General features: G+C 45.8%; 1 protein-coding gene across 3 annotated transcripts in view; it reads left to right on the top strand.

Moving 5' to 3' along the window:
* Positions 1-17,205, top strand: part of RALGAPA2 (Ral GTPase activating protein catalytic subunit alpha 2) — a 605,428-nt gene that overhangs the window by 94,201 nt on the left and 494,022 nt on the right. For all 3 annotated transcript variants that reach the window (XM_063918174.1, XM_063918175.1, XM_063918177.1), the window contains exons 4-5: positions 9,183-9,240; positions 11,893-11,936. In XM_063918174.1, the coding sequence (XP_063774244.1) occupies positions 9,183-9,240; positions 11,893-11,936 (102 nt within the window). The remainder of the gene's footprint in view (positions 1-9,182; positions 9,241-11,892; positions 11,937-17,205) is intronic.

The following is a 17,205-nucleotide window of genomic DNA, read 5'->3' as shown; positions in this document are numbered from 1 at the left end:
GTGAAGCAGACGCTTATCCAGACAGCACTACGAGGAATATGATCTCCCGCCCTTTGCTGATGGATAATGTCTGCTGAAATTACCTAGTGCAGATATGTGAAGGACGGACGAGCCGCCAATTGATAAAGCTAAATATTTATCTTACTTAAAACCCTTTAAGAGGTCTAAGAACACAGTACGCTATTTACGTATGGTATACCGTAAGGGTACGCACGTTGCGTAACAATCGCTTAGCCGTAGTCGAGACGCTCGAGCGTCACGTTCGCTTACGGCCAAGGGATCACAGGCAGGCCCGCTATTGGCTGCCGACTAACGTAATGATTCGCTATAGCGTAGCGACGCTCGGGACCACGAGGAGATCACCAGCGGCGCAGACGCTAACAATGTTAAACCTTTATAACTATACCATAAAACAGTGTATTATGCAGTAACCCTTGGTGTAGTGATAAGATGAGAATGCAACACTTAGTAAGCGGGTTTACGCTAAAGCTGTTTGAGCGATAGAGACGCTCCTATTACCTCCTGAAATATAATGAACACACAATACCGGTCTAAGGGTCTAACGCCTTTTAAGGAAATGAATGAACGTTCAAAAGAATAATACAATACAAGTCATACACTACCAATATAACATAGACTACCTAACCAGATAACTACACAGGAAATACAATATCAGTACAATAACTATATAAGAGAAACGAGAGAGAAAGAGAAGAGAGAGAGAGAGAGAGAGATATGGCTCAGAATAACAAGAAAGACAATATGATTGCGGAGAAAACTTACGCACAAAGGGGAACGATCGCATGCGCCTCTGGACATCCAGCTCCCGATTATCAGCAATGAGAACCGTTGAAGAGTGAGAGCTGGATGTGATCGGCTTGTCTATTTATGCCCCACACACAATACAATTCAATGGTCCCTACAATCTCATTGTTTATTGGACACAGGAATTCCTCTTCGTATTATAACAAAAGGTCATAGGTTGATTCATACAGGTGGGCTGTGTCTACTTCCAACTGCTCAGGTGGGTGGGAAACTAGGTTTTCCGCCGCATGGATAAGTAAGTGCAAATAATAGTAAATGGACATAAACTTCTTATGTCCATAACTATTCGCACGAGCGATTAATCTGTTTCAAACCAACACCGGAATATTGCTAATTAAATATTCTTCCGATGGATACTAAACACCACTGTATTACTCCTGTCTGACCCTTCGTATCAAACAAAGAGGGATTTCTCTGTCCATGAACATGCTACATTAACCAAACTTTCAGATTCTATCAAAGGGACCATAATCTACAAAATACATTATATGGTGAAAATATGTAACGAAAGAGTCGCCCGCTAGACGCACACAATCTCTACCGTAAATGCGCATACCATGCGCCTGCGGGTGCCCGCAACAGCGAGTATGCGCACGCACGGGAGAGCGCACGCATGCGCAGCAGGGACACATATGAGGTGCAAATATGGCAGTGTGCATCGTGATATTTTTCTGACCTTGACACCCCCCCCCCCCAATCTGTTCTTTATTGAAGCACATGATAACATACAATATATAGAAAAATTGCACAGTAGTTATGTCATTGATAGTGATAAAAATACATTAATGATCTTCCAGATGAAGCATTTCACATAAGGAAGAACCTTAAATAATGGCATTATAGAATTTGTAATGTAAAAAAAAAAAAATGCTAATACACAGTTAACAAAAAAAAGACACATACAAAATAAGTGACACTCATTTCCCATGCTGCAAATAGTTTGTAATACCATTTGCTCTATAAGGCAATCAGAGGGTCACCATCTAGTATTCTCATCTCTTACCAGGCGGTTAGTTGTAAGCTAGTATGGATACACAGAGAGAGGCAAAGTTTCATTATAACTCTCCCAGACATCAACAAATTACCCCACTTTCCCCCCCCCCTCGAACATTGTCTCTACCTAGTCCTAAAGATATGATGAAGCTTCCCTTTATATAAAGAAAGAACGGGAGGACCTGTATGTACCCAGTTCTGCAGTATAGTTTTTGTGACTGCAGAACTTAGGGTTAATAAGAGTTTCTTATCACTCATAATGACATGTTGGGATTTAGGGGGAAACCCAAATATAGCCCATTCTGGCATTAAGGGAACAAAATTGATTAGTGTTCTCTCTGCATCCCGCTTCACTCCCAACCAGAGTCCCCTGATTATCGGATAATCCCATAGGGAATGGTACAATTCTGCCACCTCCTGATGACATTTGAGACATCTATCTGAAGAAACCAGTCCCATAAGAAATTGCCTATTAGGAAACAGATAAGTTCTGTGTATCATGTTTGGTACATACTTGAAGACAAAAGTTTGCAAGAAGTATTGAAAAGAATAACAGGTGTTTTATCAGCCAAGAGAACACTAGGGTTCATACTGACAAGACAGATTAACAAAAATCTAGACAATGATAGAATAATAAATATAGAGAATTGGGTTAATTACCTGTTAATGTAAGACATTAGATATTGCTGGCCTGTGTGTGGCCCTTGAGCACTGAGGTATGTACTTGTCACTGAACTAATTGAATTCTGACAGCCCCGTTGAAAACGAATCTCATATAACATAGATTTGCAGTCATTTTTAAGACAGTACTTGTCCTCATTACTTTCCTATCAGGATTTGAGAATTTAATCTGCGTATTTTGGTTTGTAGTGATATATTGAGGAAATTCTTATGCAGTTATACTAATAACACATTAACCTATTGTCAGTCTGTATTTCAAAGGGCTATTAAAACTAAACTAGTAGCTGATCCGATAAGCATGTCCTTTTATAATATAAATGTACTCCCACTGTTGCTTGTATTATTCATTTGATGGTACTTGTTAGTGTAATTCACATACAATTATCAGCCTTGGAAGATCAGCTCCCCGTGATATACTGAAAAAAGAAGATACGTCAATGTTCTTGCATTGCTTCTTAAATTATATTGGTATTTGTCACATCTTGTTCTGCATATGGATCCTCTAGATCAGTGGTTTCCAAACTTGGTCCTCAAGGAGCACTAACAGGTCCTTTTTCCAGGTCACCCGGCACGTGCACTGTGTATCACCAAATATCACATTGTAAAAATCTACCAGTTACCTGGATAACATGAACAGTTAGTGCTCCCTGGGGTCCGACCTTGGGAACCATTGATATATATATATATATATATCTCTAACGTCCTAGTGGATGCTGGGGACTCCGTAAGGACCATGGGGAATAGACGGGCTCCGCAGGAGACTGGGCACTCTAAGAAAGAATTAGTACTACTGGTGTGCACTGGCTCCTCCCTCTATGCCCCTCCTCCAGACCTCAGTTAGAATCTGTGCCCGGAAGGAGCTGGGTGCATTTTAGTGAGCTCTCCTGAGCTTGCTATTAAGAAAGTATTTTAGTTAGGTTTTTTTATTGTCAGAGAGCTTCTGCTGGCAACAGACTCTCTGCTACGTGGGATTGAGGGGAGAGAAGCAAACCTACTAACTGCGGCTAGGTTGCGCTTCTTAGGCTACTGGACACTATTAGCTCCAGAGGGTTCGAACACAGGAACTTAACCTTGGTCGTCCGTTCCCGGAGCCGCGCCGCCGTCCCCCTCGCAGAGCCAGAAGACAGAAGCCGGCGGATAAAGCAAGAAGTCGTCAAAATCGGCGGCAGAAGACTCCTGTCTTCACATGAGGTAGCGCACAGCACTGCAGCTGTGCGCCATTGCGCCCACACTAACCCACACACTCCGGTCACTGTAGGGTGCAGGGCGCAGGGGGGAGCGCCCTGGGCAGCAATTGAGTACCTCCTGGCAAAAGCAGCATATATACATCTGGGCACTGTATATATGCATGAGCCCCCGCCATTTTTTACACCAAATCGCGTGACAGAAGCCCGCCGCTGAGGGGGCGGGGCTTCTTCCTCAGCACACACCAGCGCCATTTTCTCTCCACAGCTCCGCAGAGAGGAAGCTCCCCAGGCTCTCCCCTGCAGACTCACGGTAGAAAGAGGGTAAAAAGAGAGGGGGGGCACATAAATTTAGCGCAATAATCATATATACAGCAGCTACTGGGTAAACACTAAGTTACTGTGTGATTCCTGGGTCATATAGCGCTGGGGTGTGTGCTGGCATACTCTCTCTCTGTCTCTCCAAAAGGCCTTGTGGGGGTCCTGTCCTCATATAGAGCATTCCCTGTGTGTGTGGTGTGTCGGTACGCTTGTGTCGACATGTTTGACGAGGAGGGCTATGTGGAGGCAGAGCAGGTGCAGATGAATGAGGTGTCCCCGCCGACGGCGCCGATACCTGATTGGATGGATATGTGGAAGGTGTTAAATGATAATGTAAACTCCTTGCATAAAAGGTTGGATAAAGCTGAAGCCTTGGGACAGTCGGGGTCTCAGCCCATGCCTGATCCTACAGCGCAGAGGCCGTCAGGGTCTTAGAAGCGCCCACTATCCCATATTGTTGACACAGATATCGACACGGATTCTGACTCCAGTGTCGATGGCGATGATGCAAAATTGCAGCCTAAAATGGCTAAAGCCATCCGCTACATGATTGTAGCTATGAAGGATGTATTGCACATATCAGAGGTAAACCCTGTCCCTGACAAGAGGGTTTATATGTTTGGGGAGAAAAAGCAAGAGGTGACTTTTGCCCTTTCACATGAGTTAAATAAGTTATGTGAAAAAGCTTGGGATTCTCCTGATAAGAAAGTGCTGATTTCCAAAAGGTTACTTATGGCGTACCCCTTCCCGCCAACGGACAGGATGCGCTGGGAATCCTCCCCTAGGGTAGACAAAGCTCTGACACGCTTATCTAAGAAGGTGGCCCTGCCGTCACAGGATACGGCCTCCCTAAAGGATCCTGCCGATAGGAAGCAGGAAGGTATCCTGAAGTCTGTTTATACACATTCAGGTACCATACTGCGGCCGGCAATTGCGTCGGCCTGGATGTGTAGTGCTGTAGCAGCATGGACAGATACACTGTCTGAGGAACTGGATACCTTGGACAAGGATACTATTTTACTGACCCTGGGGCATATAAAAGACGCTGTCCTATATATGAGGGATGCCCAGAGGGACATTTGCCTACTGGGCTCTAGAATAAATGCAATGTCGATTTCTGCCAGAAGGGTCCTGTGGACTCGGCAATGGACAGGCGATGCCGACTCTAAAAAGCACATGGAGGTTTTACCCTACAAGGGTGTGGAATTGTTTGGGGACGGTCTCTCGGACCTAGTTTCCACAGCTACATCTGGGAAGTCAAATTTTTTGCCATATATTCCCTCACAGCCTAAGAAAGCACCGTATTACCAAATGCAGTCCTTTCGATCACAAAAAGGCAAGAAAGTCAGAGGTGCGTCCTTTCTTGCCAGGGGCAGAGGTAGAGGAAAGAAGCTGCACCATACAGCTAGTTCCCAGGAACAGAAGTCCTCCCCGGCTTCCACTAAATCCACCGCATGACGCTGGGGCTCCACAGGTAGAGCCGGGAGCGGTGGGGGCGCATCTCCGAAAATTCAACCACCAGTGGGTTCGCTCACAGGTGGATCCCTGGGCTATACAGATTGTGTCTCAGGGATACAAGCTGGAATTCGAAGTGATGCCCCCTCACCGTTACCTAAAATCAGCCCTGCCTGCTTCCCCCATAGAAAGGGAAGTAGTGTTAGCGGCAATTCACAAATTATATCTCCAGCAGGTGGTGGTACAGGTTCCCCTCCCTCAACAGGGAAGGGGTTACTATTCCACAATGTTTGTGGTTCCGAAACCGGACGGTTCGGTCAGACCCATATTGAATTTAAAATCCCTGAACATTTACCTGAAAAGGTTCAAGTTCAAGATGGAATCGCTCAGAGCGGTCATTGCAAGCCTGGAAGGGGGTGATTTTATGGTGTCTCTGGACATAAAGGATGCTTACCTGCATGTCCCCATTTATCCACCTCATCAAGAGTACCTCAGATTTGTGGTACAGGACTGTCATTACCAATTCCAGACGTTGCCGTTTGGTCTCTCCACAGCACCGAGAATATTTACCAAGGTAATGGCGGAAATGATGGTGCTCCTTCGAAAGCAGGGTGTCACAGTTATCCCATACTTGGACGATCTCCTCATAAAGGCGAGGTCCAGAGAGCAGTTGCTGATCAGCGTAGCACACTCTCAGGAAGTGTTGCAACAGCACGGCTGGATTTTGAATATTCCAAAGTCGCAGCTGATCCCTACGACTCGTCTGCCCTTCCTGGGCATGATTCTGGACGCGGACCAGAAAAAGGTGTTTCTCCCGGCGGAGAAGGCTCAGGAGCTCGTGACTCTGGTCAGAGAACTCTTAAAACCAAAACAGGTGTCGGTGCATCACTGCACGAGAGTCCTGGGAAAGATGGTGGCGTCATACGAAGCCATTCCCTTCGGCAGGTTCCATGCGAGGACCTTTCAGTGGGATCTGTTGGACAAGTGGTCCGGATCGCATCTTCAGATGCATCGGCTGATCACCCTATCCCCCAGGGCCAGGGTGTCTCGTCTGTGGTGACTGCAGAGTGCTCACCTTCTCGAGGGCCGCAGGTTTGGCATACAGGACTAGGTCCTGGTGACCATGGATGCAAGCCTCCGAGGATGGGGAGCAGTCACTCAGGGAAGAAACTTCCAAGGGCTGTGGTCAAGTCAGGAGGCTAGTCTGCACATCAATATCCTGGAACTAAGGGCCATATACAACGCCCTGTGTCAAGCGGAGCCTCTGCTTCGCAACCAACCGGTGCTGATTCAGTCAGACAACATCACCGCAGTGGCTCATGTAAACCGCCAGGGCGGCTCAAGAAGCAGGGTAGCGATGGCGGAAGCCACCAGGATTCTTCGTTGGGCTGAGAATCGCGTGCAAGCACTGTCAGCAGTGTTCATTCCGGGAGTGGACAACTGGGAAGCAGACTTCCTCAGCAGGCACGACCTCCACCCGGGAGAGTGGGGACTTCATCAAGAAGTCTTCACACAGATTACAAATCGATGGGAACTGCAACAGGTGGACATGATGGCATCCCGCCTCAACAAAAAGCTACAAAGGTATTGCGCCAGGTCAAGAGACCCTCAGGCCATAGCTGTGGACACACTAGTAACACCGTGGGTGTTCCAGTCGGTCTATGTGTTTCCTCCTCTTCCTCTCATACCCAAGGTGCTGAGAATCGTAAGAAAAAGAGGAGTGAGAACAATACTCATTGTTCCGGATTGGCCAAGAAGGACTTGGTACCCGGAACTACAAGAAATGCTCACAGAGGACCCATGGCCTCTGCCTCTCAGACATGATCTGTTGCATTCCTGCATTTCCTGCAGTCAGGAGTGACTATGGGCTTAAAATTAGGGTGCATAAAGGTCCAGATTTCGGCCCTATCCATTTTCTTTCAAAAGGAACTGGCTTCGCTTCCTGAAGTTCAGACGTTTGTAAAGGGAGTGCTGCATATTCAGCCCCCTTTTGTGCCGGCACCTTAGGATCTTAACGTGGTGTTGAGTTTCCTGAAATCTCACTGGTTTGAGCCACTTAAGACCGTGGAGCTAAAGTATCTCACGTGGAAAGTGGTCATGCTATTGGCCTTAGCTTCGACTAGGCGTGTGTCAGAATTGGCGGCTTTGTTATGTAAAAGCCCCTATCTGGTTTTCCATATGGACAGGGCAGAATTACGGACTCGTCTGCAATTTCTGCCGAAGGTGGTGTCATCTTTTCATTTGAACCAACCTATTGTGGTGCCTGCGGCTACTCGTGACTTGGAGGACTCCAAGTTGCTTGATGTAGTCGTAGTCAGGGCTTTGAAGATTTATGTAGCCAGGACGGCTGGAGTCAGGAAAACTGACTCGCTGTTTATCCTGTATGCATCCAACAAGCTGGGTGCTCCTGCTTCAAAGCAGACTATTGCTCGCTGGATCTGTAACACGATTCAGCAGGCTCATTCTGCGGCTGGTTTGCCGCATCCAAAATCAGTGAAAGCCCATTCCACAAGGAAAGTGGGCTCTTCTTGGGCGGCTGCCCGAGGGGTCTCGGCATTACAACTTTGCCGGTCAGCTACTTGGTCGGGTTCAAACACCTTTGCAAAGTTCTATAAGTTTGATACCCTGGCTGAGGAGGACCTTGTGTTTGCCCATTCGGTGCTGCAGAGTCATCAGCACTCTCCCGCCCGTTTGGGAGCTTTGGTATAATCCCCATGGTCCTTACGGAGTCCCCAGCATCCACTAGAACGTTAGAGAAAATAAGATTTTACTCACCGGTAAATCTATTTCTCGTAGTCCGTAGTGGATGCTGGGCGCCCGTCCCAAGTGCGAACTTTCTGCAATACGTGTATATAGTTATTGCTTAATAAAAGGGTTATGTTATGTTGGCATCTGTTGTTTGATGCTCTGTTGTTGTTCATACTGTTAACTGGGTATGTTATCACGAGTTATACGGTGTGATTGGTGTGGCTGGTATGAGTCTTACCCTGGATTCCAAAATCCTTTCCTTGTAATGTCAGCTCTTCCGGGCACAGTTTCCTTAACTGAGGTCTGGAGGAGGGGCATAGAGGGAGGAGCCAGTGCACACCAGTAGTACTAATTCTTTCTTAGAGTGCCCAGTCTCCTGCGGAGCCCGTCTATTCCCCATGGTCCTTACGGAGTCCCCAGCATCCACTACGGACTACGAGAAATAGATTTACCGGTGAGTAAAATCTTATTTTATATATATATATATATATATATATATATATATATATACAAACACAAACAAACACACACACATACACGGTGTCCCTAAAGTGTGGACATAATGTATATTTTCAAGAAATGAAATTTTCAACAACATTTTATTTAATTGAAATATTTACAAAAAACATCTTCAATGTGATTTCCGTCATTTGTGATGCAAAGGGTGATGCGCTTTACAAGATTCACGTGAACTCGATGTAACAACGTTATGTCTAGACCTTAGGAACACCCTGCGTGTGTGTGTGTGTGTGTATATATATATATATATATATATATATATATATGTACTATATATAGAAAAAAATAATTATATATATATATATATATATATATATATATATATAGAGAGAGAGAGAGAGATCGTAAGTGGTTCTTTTTCACATTTTTGAATAAAATGTATATATGTTTGTGTTTTAATGCTGATGAACAATTGTATCTCATTATGTAAATAACACGTGATTTATTCATTTTCAGAAAATTCTACAACTGTTACCTGAAAGGATTTTCTACCGCTGGCAGTACCATAGTATAGGTAAGGATACTGCTTTAAAAAACTAAAAATACAGCTAATTATTTCATCTTTAAATTCTCAAAAGTAGTAACTTTTTTTTTTTTTGGGACTACTTCACATCTATTATTTTAGATTTATTGTAGAAACATTCACAGATGTATTTTCTATGCAGCTTGATATAACCCTGAAATTGTACTTACTGTTAAAGCAAGATATTGTAGCACTCCTGACATCCTGTTCCACTTCATTTAGATGACAACCAGATAAATGTATTAAAGGTCAAAATTGGGGGGGGGGGCAAGCCTATATGCAGGGCAATTTAACAATGGTCAGTGGCACTGACTGTTCCGACACCTGCAGCTATCTATTTCAACAGCTGCAGGTGTTGTAGCCCATACACCACAGCAGGGACAGCCGCTATAATACATCTCCCCCAAAGTTGTTTACCTGCAGCTACTTTAGTTTACCCATATAAAGAAGTTAACATGGACTGTCACCATAACTACTAAACTGCAGTGATCTATAGCAAATAGTTAATGAATAAATCTACTTTCAAACAAGGGACAGGCAATAAATATTTGAAACCTACAGATGTGTCCTCATACATCCAGCCTCAATATGCCATGCAGCGGGAGATGCCTGTTGAGAGTGAGCTGACAGGTTCCATGAAACTTTGCTAGCATCTGGCATCTTTTTTTACTTTCTGCCAAAAATGCATCTTAAACGCAATGCAATAAGGCTATTACGCACCAGGAAACTCTGCTGATTAATTTAATATGCAACACTACTACAGTAGATCTGTGTGTCACACTGCTGCAAAAACCAGGTTATTGCCAAATTAACCCAGGTCACTGCTCGGTGTGAAAGGATTACTCGGGAATACAACCTGTCATCTCGAGAATCCATGGAAATTTCCCGGGTCCAACCAGTAGTGCGAACGGGTTTCAAGCGACTCTGACACGGCTTGAAACCAGCGTCCAGTGACCCGGTCTGGACCCCTGAATGCAGAGCTTGTCATAGAAAAAAGCCATGGCCGCTGCATTGTAGCACTTCAGATTCAGAGGCACACACAGATATGCAAGTGTCACATATCAACTCAATCAGCACCGAATACTGGTGCATCCTAGCTGTGCTGCTTTGGCGTTGGTAGAGTCTAATGCAGGGATGGGGTACCTTGGGCCCTCCAGCTGTTGTTGAACTACACATACCAGCATGCTTTGCTACAGTTTTGCTATTTGACCATGCTAAAACTGTTGCAGGGCATGCTGGGATGTGTAGTTCAACAACAGCTGGATGGCCGAAGGTTCCCCATCCCTGGTCTAATGGGACCTGGTGTGCCAGGAGGGGCTGTTTAACGCAGCTTCAGCAAAGATGTATGAGGACACAACTGTGTTTTGTTCCCAGTACTACATGGTGGTGTGTGTTAGCAGTAGTTTAGAAAAACCGGGGATGCTCTTTTCTTGAGGAGTACTATTGTTAGTTTGTTTATTTCTGGAATAGGCCATTCTGTTATGACAGTGGTCCAGCATGTCACTCTTACTTATTGGTGTTTGTATTAATCCATTTATCCTCTTATCTAACAATGTAACCAAACAGAAGTTATGTACCAATGAAAGATAAGATTATTTTAGCAATTGGGGGTGTGTGTTAATGAGCAATTAGTTAAAACAAACAAATAATAATAAAGTTAAATCTTTATTGGAAATGAAATACCAATAGGAATCAAAGTTTGAAAACACATAAAAGAGCAGATAATGCTGCAGTAGTTAGATGGTTGCGTGTAAATTAGTGAAGTCCTATGTTATTGCGGAGAGACCTAAACTACCAGTCTGATGGCATTGGGTGGGGAGAAGTGTGACTATGGCACAAATTTATTGCATAAACCGCACAGCAACTAAACTTCCTTTATAATCTCAGAAGCTATTTTATGACTTCATTACAGCTAAGGTACACTTAGGCTGTGCACTCATCCTTTGACAATGTAAATGTAGTTATAATAAAAGTTGCAGGTTATTTTCCATTTTAAGCATGGAAGAACTGGCTTTATTCCATGAGAAAGTGACCTGTTACTGCAGGTCACTTACTGTCGGAACAACTTGTTTTAGGAGAAATCTGTTGCAGATTAAATTATAATCTATCTGTATTTTACAAAGCTGGTTTTTCTTTCTACAGACTCCTGCCCAAATCACAGATAGTTTGTAGTGAAAAGGGTTCATGTCAGTATAACAGGCTTGTGTCTTCCAGCTTTGTGCTGAACGTGCATCAGTGTATCTGTGTACATAATGGCTGGAAATGGAAGGTCAGGGGAGATGTCGTGTTTTAGGAAAGACTGTACTGACTTCTTGAAAGCTTCTTCCTTCCTCTGCACATTCTTCCATTATCACTTCAGTACAAAGCCTACAGGTCCTGGCACCATGGTTTGAACTGAACAAATCTAATGATGTTAGGATGCCGAAATACTCTTCTATTTTCCTGATTATGCAAAAGGATTTTCTCGTTGAACGTCCATTTTCTTTTGCAATTAGAACCTTCTTAGGTCTTTAACGGTTTTTTTTTTTTTCAACGGACAAAAATGTATGTTGTGATTCAAAATACTGTGGTGGTGTATGGCTGAAGTATTGCTCCGTAATGTAAAAGCTTCTGTTTCCAAACAAGTTATTTGTTGTTTTCCAGGTTCAGTTTTAAAGAAGCTTTTACACACTGGAAATTCTACAAAGGTATGTGCGAGAGTCTTGTACATAATACTTGGATGTGTAAGCAAGACAGGCTGCATCTCCGATTCTGCACTATTTTCCTGCCTATTCACTTTGAATATTCAATGACTATATTGTGCAATCCGGGTCAGTACTAAACCCCTTTAAAAATTATTAATGGCAAATACCAAACAATATCTTAATTGTAATTTTCTAGATTAAATAAAATACTTTTAGCTACCCTCTCTCCCCCACTAACAATCAGGATCCATTCCTTCCCCGGCCACTGGTCTGTCCAATAAGGGCACGTGATAAATACTGATAACACCTGGCTTCTTCTCTAGGCTGTCCATACAGCAACAACAAGCTGCTTTGGCAGGAGGCAATTTTCTCCCGATCTGAATGGATTTCATGGTATTGCACATCCACAGTTCTGCTGGCTTTGTGGATGCTGATGTTAGCTAAATCTTACTTACCCTTTAGCTGGGCGATTTAAGTGATACCATTGATAGAAAGTTTCTGGAAACCATGTTGTGCACAATACAATTACAGGGAAGTCAGATTGCATATATATTGTGTCTGAATCCTGTCCATTTCTGGGTTTGATACATCCCTAATAATCATAACATTGAGCGTAGAACAAAGCACATCTATGACATAGGTTGCTGTCCTGTTTTTACTTGGTTATATTTCTACTTTATTTTAATTTGTATTGTCGTCCTTATTTACAGTTATCCATGGCCGCTTTATAGGAAATATTGCCAATTAGGGGGCTGCAGGGACACAAGGGGCTGTTGCTGGAGACACAGAAGGAGAGATGGAAAAACACTGCAGAGCTGGAGAAACATAAGGGCTGGAGGGACAATGCATGGCTACAGCTAGAGGGACAGAAGAGGGCTGGAGAGATACTGCAGGGCTGGAGCTGGAGTAACAAAAGGGATGGACGGGCTACAGCTGGAGGGACAGAAGGGGACTGGAGAGACAATGCAGGGCTACAGCTGGAGGGACAGAAGGGGACTGGAGAGACAATGCAGGACTTACAGCTGGAGGGACAGAAGGGGACTGGAGAGACACTGCAGGGCTACAGCTGGAGGGACAGAAGGGGACTGGAGAGACAATGCAGGACTAACAGCTGGAGGGACAGAAGGGGACTGGAGAGACAATGCAGGGCTACAGCTGGAGGGACAGAAGGGGACTGGAGAGACAATGCAGGGCTACAGCTGGAGGGACAGAAGGGGACTGGAGAGACAATGCAGGGCTACAGCTGGAGGGACAGAAGGGGACTGGAGAGACAATGCAGGACTTACAGCTGGAGGGACAGAAGGGGACTGGAGAGACAATGCAGGACTTACAGCTGGAGGGACAGAAGGGGACTGGAGAGACAATGCAGGGCTACAGCTGGAGGGACAGAAGAGGACTGGAGAGACAATGCAGGACTTACAACTGGAGGGACAGAAGGGGACTGGAGAGACAATGCAGGGCTACAGCTGCAGGGACAGAAGGGGACTGGAGAGACAATGCAGGACTTACAGCTGGAGGGACAGAAGGGGACTGGAGAGACAATGCAGGGCTACAGCTGGAGGGACAGAAGGGGACTGGAGAGACAATGCAGGACTTACAGCTGGAGGGACAGAAGGGGACTGGAGAGACAATGCAGGGCTACAGCTGGAGGGACAGAAGGGGACTGGAGAGACAATGCAAGGCTACAGCTGGAGGGACAGAAGGGGACTGGAGAGACAATGCAGGACTTACAGCTGGAGGGACAGAAGGGGACTGGAGAGACAATGCAGGGCTACAGCTGGAGGGACAGAAGGGGACTGGGGAGACAATGCAGGGCTACAGCTGGAGGGACAGAAGGGGACTGGAGAGACAATGCAGGGCTACAGCTGGAGGGACAGAAGGGGACTGGAGAGACAATGCAGGGCTACAGCTGGAGGGACAGAAGGGGACTGGAGAGACAATGCAGGGCTACAGCTGGAGGGACAGAAGGGGACTGGAGAGACAATGTAGGGCTACAGCTGGAGGGACAGAAGGGGACTGGAGAGACAATGCAGGGCTACAGCTGGAGGGACAGAAGGGGACTGGAGAGACAATGCAGGGCTATAGCTGAGGGGACTGGAGAGACAATGCAGGGCTACAGCTGGAGGGACAGAAGGGGACTGGAGAGACAATGCAGGGCTACAGCTGGAGGGACAGAAGGGGACTGGAGAGACAATGCAGGGCTACAGCTGGAGGGACAGAAGGAGACTGGAGAGACGATGCAGGGCTACAGCTGGAGGGACAGAAGGGGACTGGAGAGACAATGCAGGGCTACAGCTGGAGGGACAGAAGGGGGCTAGAGGGACTTAAATGAGCTAGAGAGACACCAGCAGGCTGGAGCTGGAGAGACACAAGCGAGCTGAGGCTTGAGAGACATAAGGGTGGCTGTAGAGAATGGAGGGGGATGGAGAGACACTGCATGGCTCGAGCTGGAGAAACATAAGGAGGCTGGAGAGACTGCATGGGCTGGAGCTGGAGAAACAGAAGGGGGCTATAGAGACACTGCAGGCTGGAGCTGGAAAGATACAGGAGGCTGAAGAGTGACAAGGGGCAATAATTCTAGGGGTGGCCTGACTCTCAAGTCCGCCACTGTATGAGAAAGAGTCCTTTCTATAACTTTGGAAACTGCTTTCTTAGTCCATGCATGCACTAAATTTACTGATTGAAAGCATCAAACCAAAGTAGAAAACTTGAGCAAAATGTAAGAAGGCTTTATAATAAATGGCACCTTTACCACTTTTACTAAATTGTGGGTAATAAATGTAGGCCATAATCTGGCATAATATGGCACGGCAGATATATGCTGCATATGAGATCTTTCAACAATGTTGGGGGACAATTGATCAACATATAAGTAACATTTTCTATGCAAATGCTTTAAAAAGCTGCCACCATTCATTGTGTTAAATCATGTATTCAGTTCTGCATTTAAATGTTCCTACACTGGCTTCTAGACACCTGTTATATAGGTTGCAAACCTTTAGAGAAGAGCAGTGACAAAGTGTATTGCTGGAGACCGTAGTAGTGTTCTTTATGTGATACTCTGGGTTCTATTACTGACTGTCTGTCACCATGCACCTTGCAGCCGTCACCGCCCTTCCCCTTTCAACAGTGATATCACCTAAAGAAAATGCCTCTGTTGTTCTACGGCCTGCTCTCCTCCCTTCCCTTTGCAAAACTGTTGGGAGCCTTAAAGGGAAAATGTGCCCTATATGGAAATGTTTTTTTTTTTCATGTCTGAAAAGAAATTGACCTAATTTATTTTATGCTATTTATGTCTACTATAGCAACATTTTGTAAGGGCTTCCATGCACCACTGAGGATGAAAACATACATACACATCCCAAGTGGCAGGCAGGTGCTGTAGCAGCTGCACCTTCTGCTATGGTAGTTACTCCTTAGCATGTTAGTTGCCCTTTAGTTTCCCTGTCAGGAACTGGTCACAATTTTCCTGGATACAATTTTCCTGGATAGATTTTCGTATGACCATGCAGATGACATAGCACCATTTTGTAGTTGGGTGTGGTATGGAAGGTAGATAGTAACTAGGTCAACAGTGTCTAGATCGCCCACTATTGGTCGACAGAAACTAGGTCGACAGGGTGTCTAGGTCGACATGGTCTAGGTCGACAGGTCAAAAGGTCAACATGGTTTTGTTTATGTTTTTTGGTGTCGTTTTCTTCGTAGAGTGACCGGGAACCCCAGTTAGTGCACCGTGCCCCTTGCAGGGCTCGCTTCGCTCGCCATGCTTTGGGCAAGGTGCCTCGCTGCGCTCGGCACAGGTTACCGTTCCCAATTGTAGTCCTCGTGGATCGTTAAGTATGAAAAAGTTCAAAAAAAGAAAAAAAATCGTGAAAAACTCATGTCGACCTAGAACATCTCGACATAGAAACACGGTCAACCTAGTTACTGTCGACCAATAGTGGTCGACCTAGACAGTGTTGACCTAGTTACTGTCGACCTAGAGACCGGATCCCGTTGTAGATATTTGAAGTCACCACTCTTACTTGGGAATAACACTTTGCAGAATACTTGTCATTGGCACTGCAATGGAGGTAGATGTTTTTGTGCTGACTTGTTATTTCTCTGACGTCCTAGTGGATGCTGGGAACTCTGTAAGGACCATGGGGAATAGCGGCTCCGCAGGAGACTGGGCACAACTAAAGAAAGCTTTAGGTCACCTGGTGTGCACTGGCTCCTCCCACTATGACCCTCCTCCAAGCCTCAGTTAGATTTTGTGCCCGGCCGAGGTTGGATGCACACTAGGGGCTCTCCTGAGCTTCTAGAAAGAAAGTATAGAATTAGGTTTTTTATTTTCAGTGAGACCTGCTGGCAACAGGCTCACTGCAGCGAGGGACTAAGGGGAGAAGAAGCGAACCTGCCTGCTTGCAGCCAGCTTGGGCTTCTTAGGCTACTGGACACCATTAGCTCCAGAGGGATCGACCGCAGGCCCAGCCTTGGTGTTCGGTCCCGGAGCCGCGCCGCCGTCCCCCTTACAGAGCCAGAAGCAAGAAGAGGTCCGGAAAATCGGCGGCAGAAGACATCAGTCTTCACCAAGGTAGCGCACAGCACTGCAGCTGTGCGCCATTGCTCCTCATACACACTCCACACTCCGGTCACTGAGGGTGCAGGGCGCTAGGGGGGGGGGGGGGGGGGGGGGCGCCCTGAGCAGCAATAAAAACACCTTGGCTGGCAAAAATACCACAATATATAGCCCCAGAGGCTATATATGTGGTAAATACCCCTGCCAGAATCCAGAAAAAAGCGGGAGAAAAGTCCTCGAAAAAGGGGCGGAGCTATCTCCCTCAGACACACTGGCGCCATTTTCTCTTCACAGTGCAGCTGGAAGAAAGCTCCCCAGGCTCTACCCTGTAGTTTTCAGGCTCAAAGGGTTAAAAAGAGAGGGGGGGCACTAAATTTAGGCGCAATATTATATATACAAGCAGCTATTGGGGAAATTTCACTCCGTTATAGTGTTAATCCCCACATTATATAGCGCTCTGGTGTGTGCTGGCATACTCTCTCTCTGTCTCCCCAAAGGGCTTTGTGGGGTCCTGTCCTCAGTCAGAGCATTCCCTGTGTGTGTGCGGTGTGTCGGTACAGCTGTGTCGACATGTTTAATGAGGAGGCTTATATGGTGACGGAGCAGATGCCGATAAATGTGATGTCGCCCCCTGTGGGGCCGACACCAGAGTGGATGGTTAGGTGAAAGGTATTAACCGACAATGTCAACTCCTTACATAAAAGGGTGGGT

This window comes from Pseudophryne corroboree, chromosome 4 (genome assembly GCF_028390025.1).
Source record: "Pseudophryne corroboree isolate aPseCor3 chromosome 4, aPseCor3.hap2, whole genome shotgun sequence".
NCBI classification, from domain to species: domain Eukaryota; kingdom Metazoa; phylum Chordata; class Amphibia; order Anura; family Myobatrachidae; genus Pseudophryne; species Pseudophryne corroboree.
The sequence above is the reverse complement of the archived record's forward strand: the minus strand, read 5'-3'. Positions and strand labels throughout refer to the sequence as shown.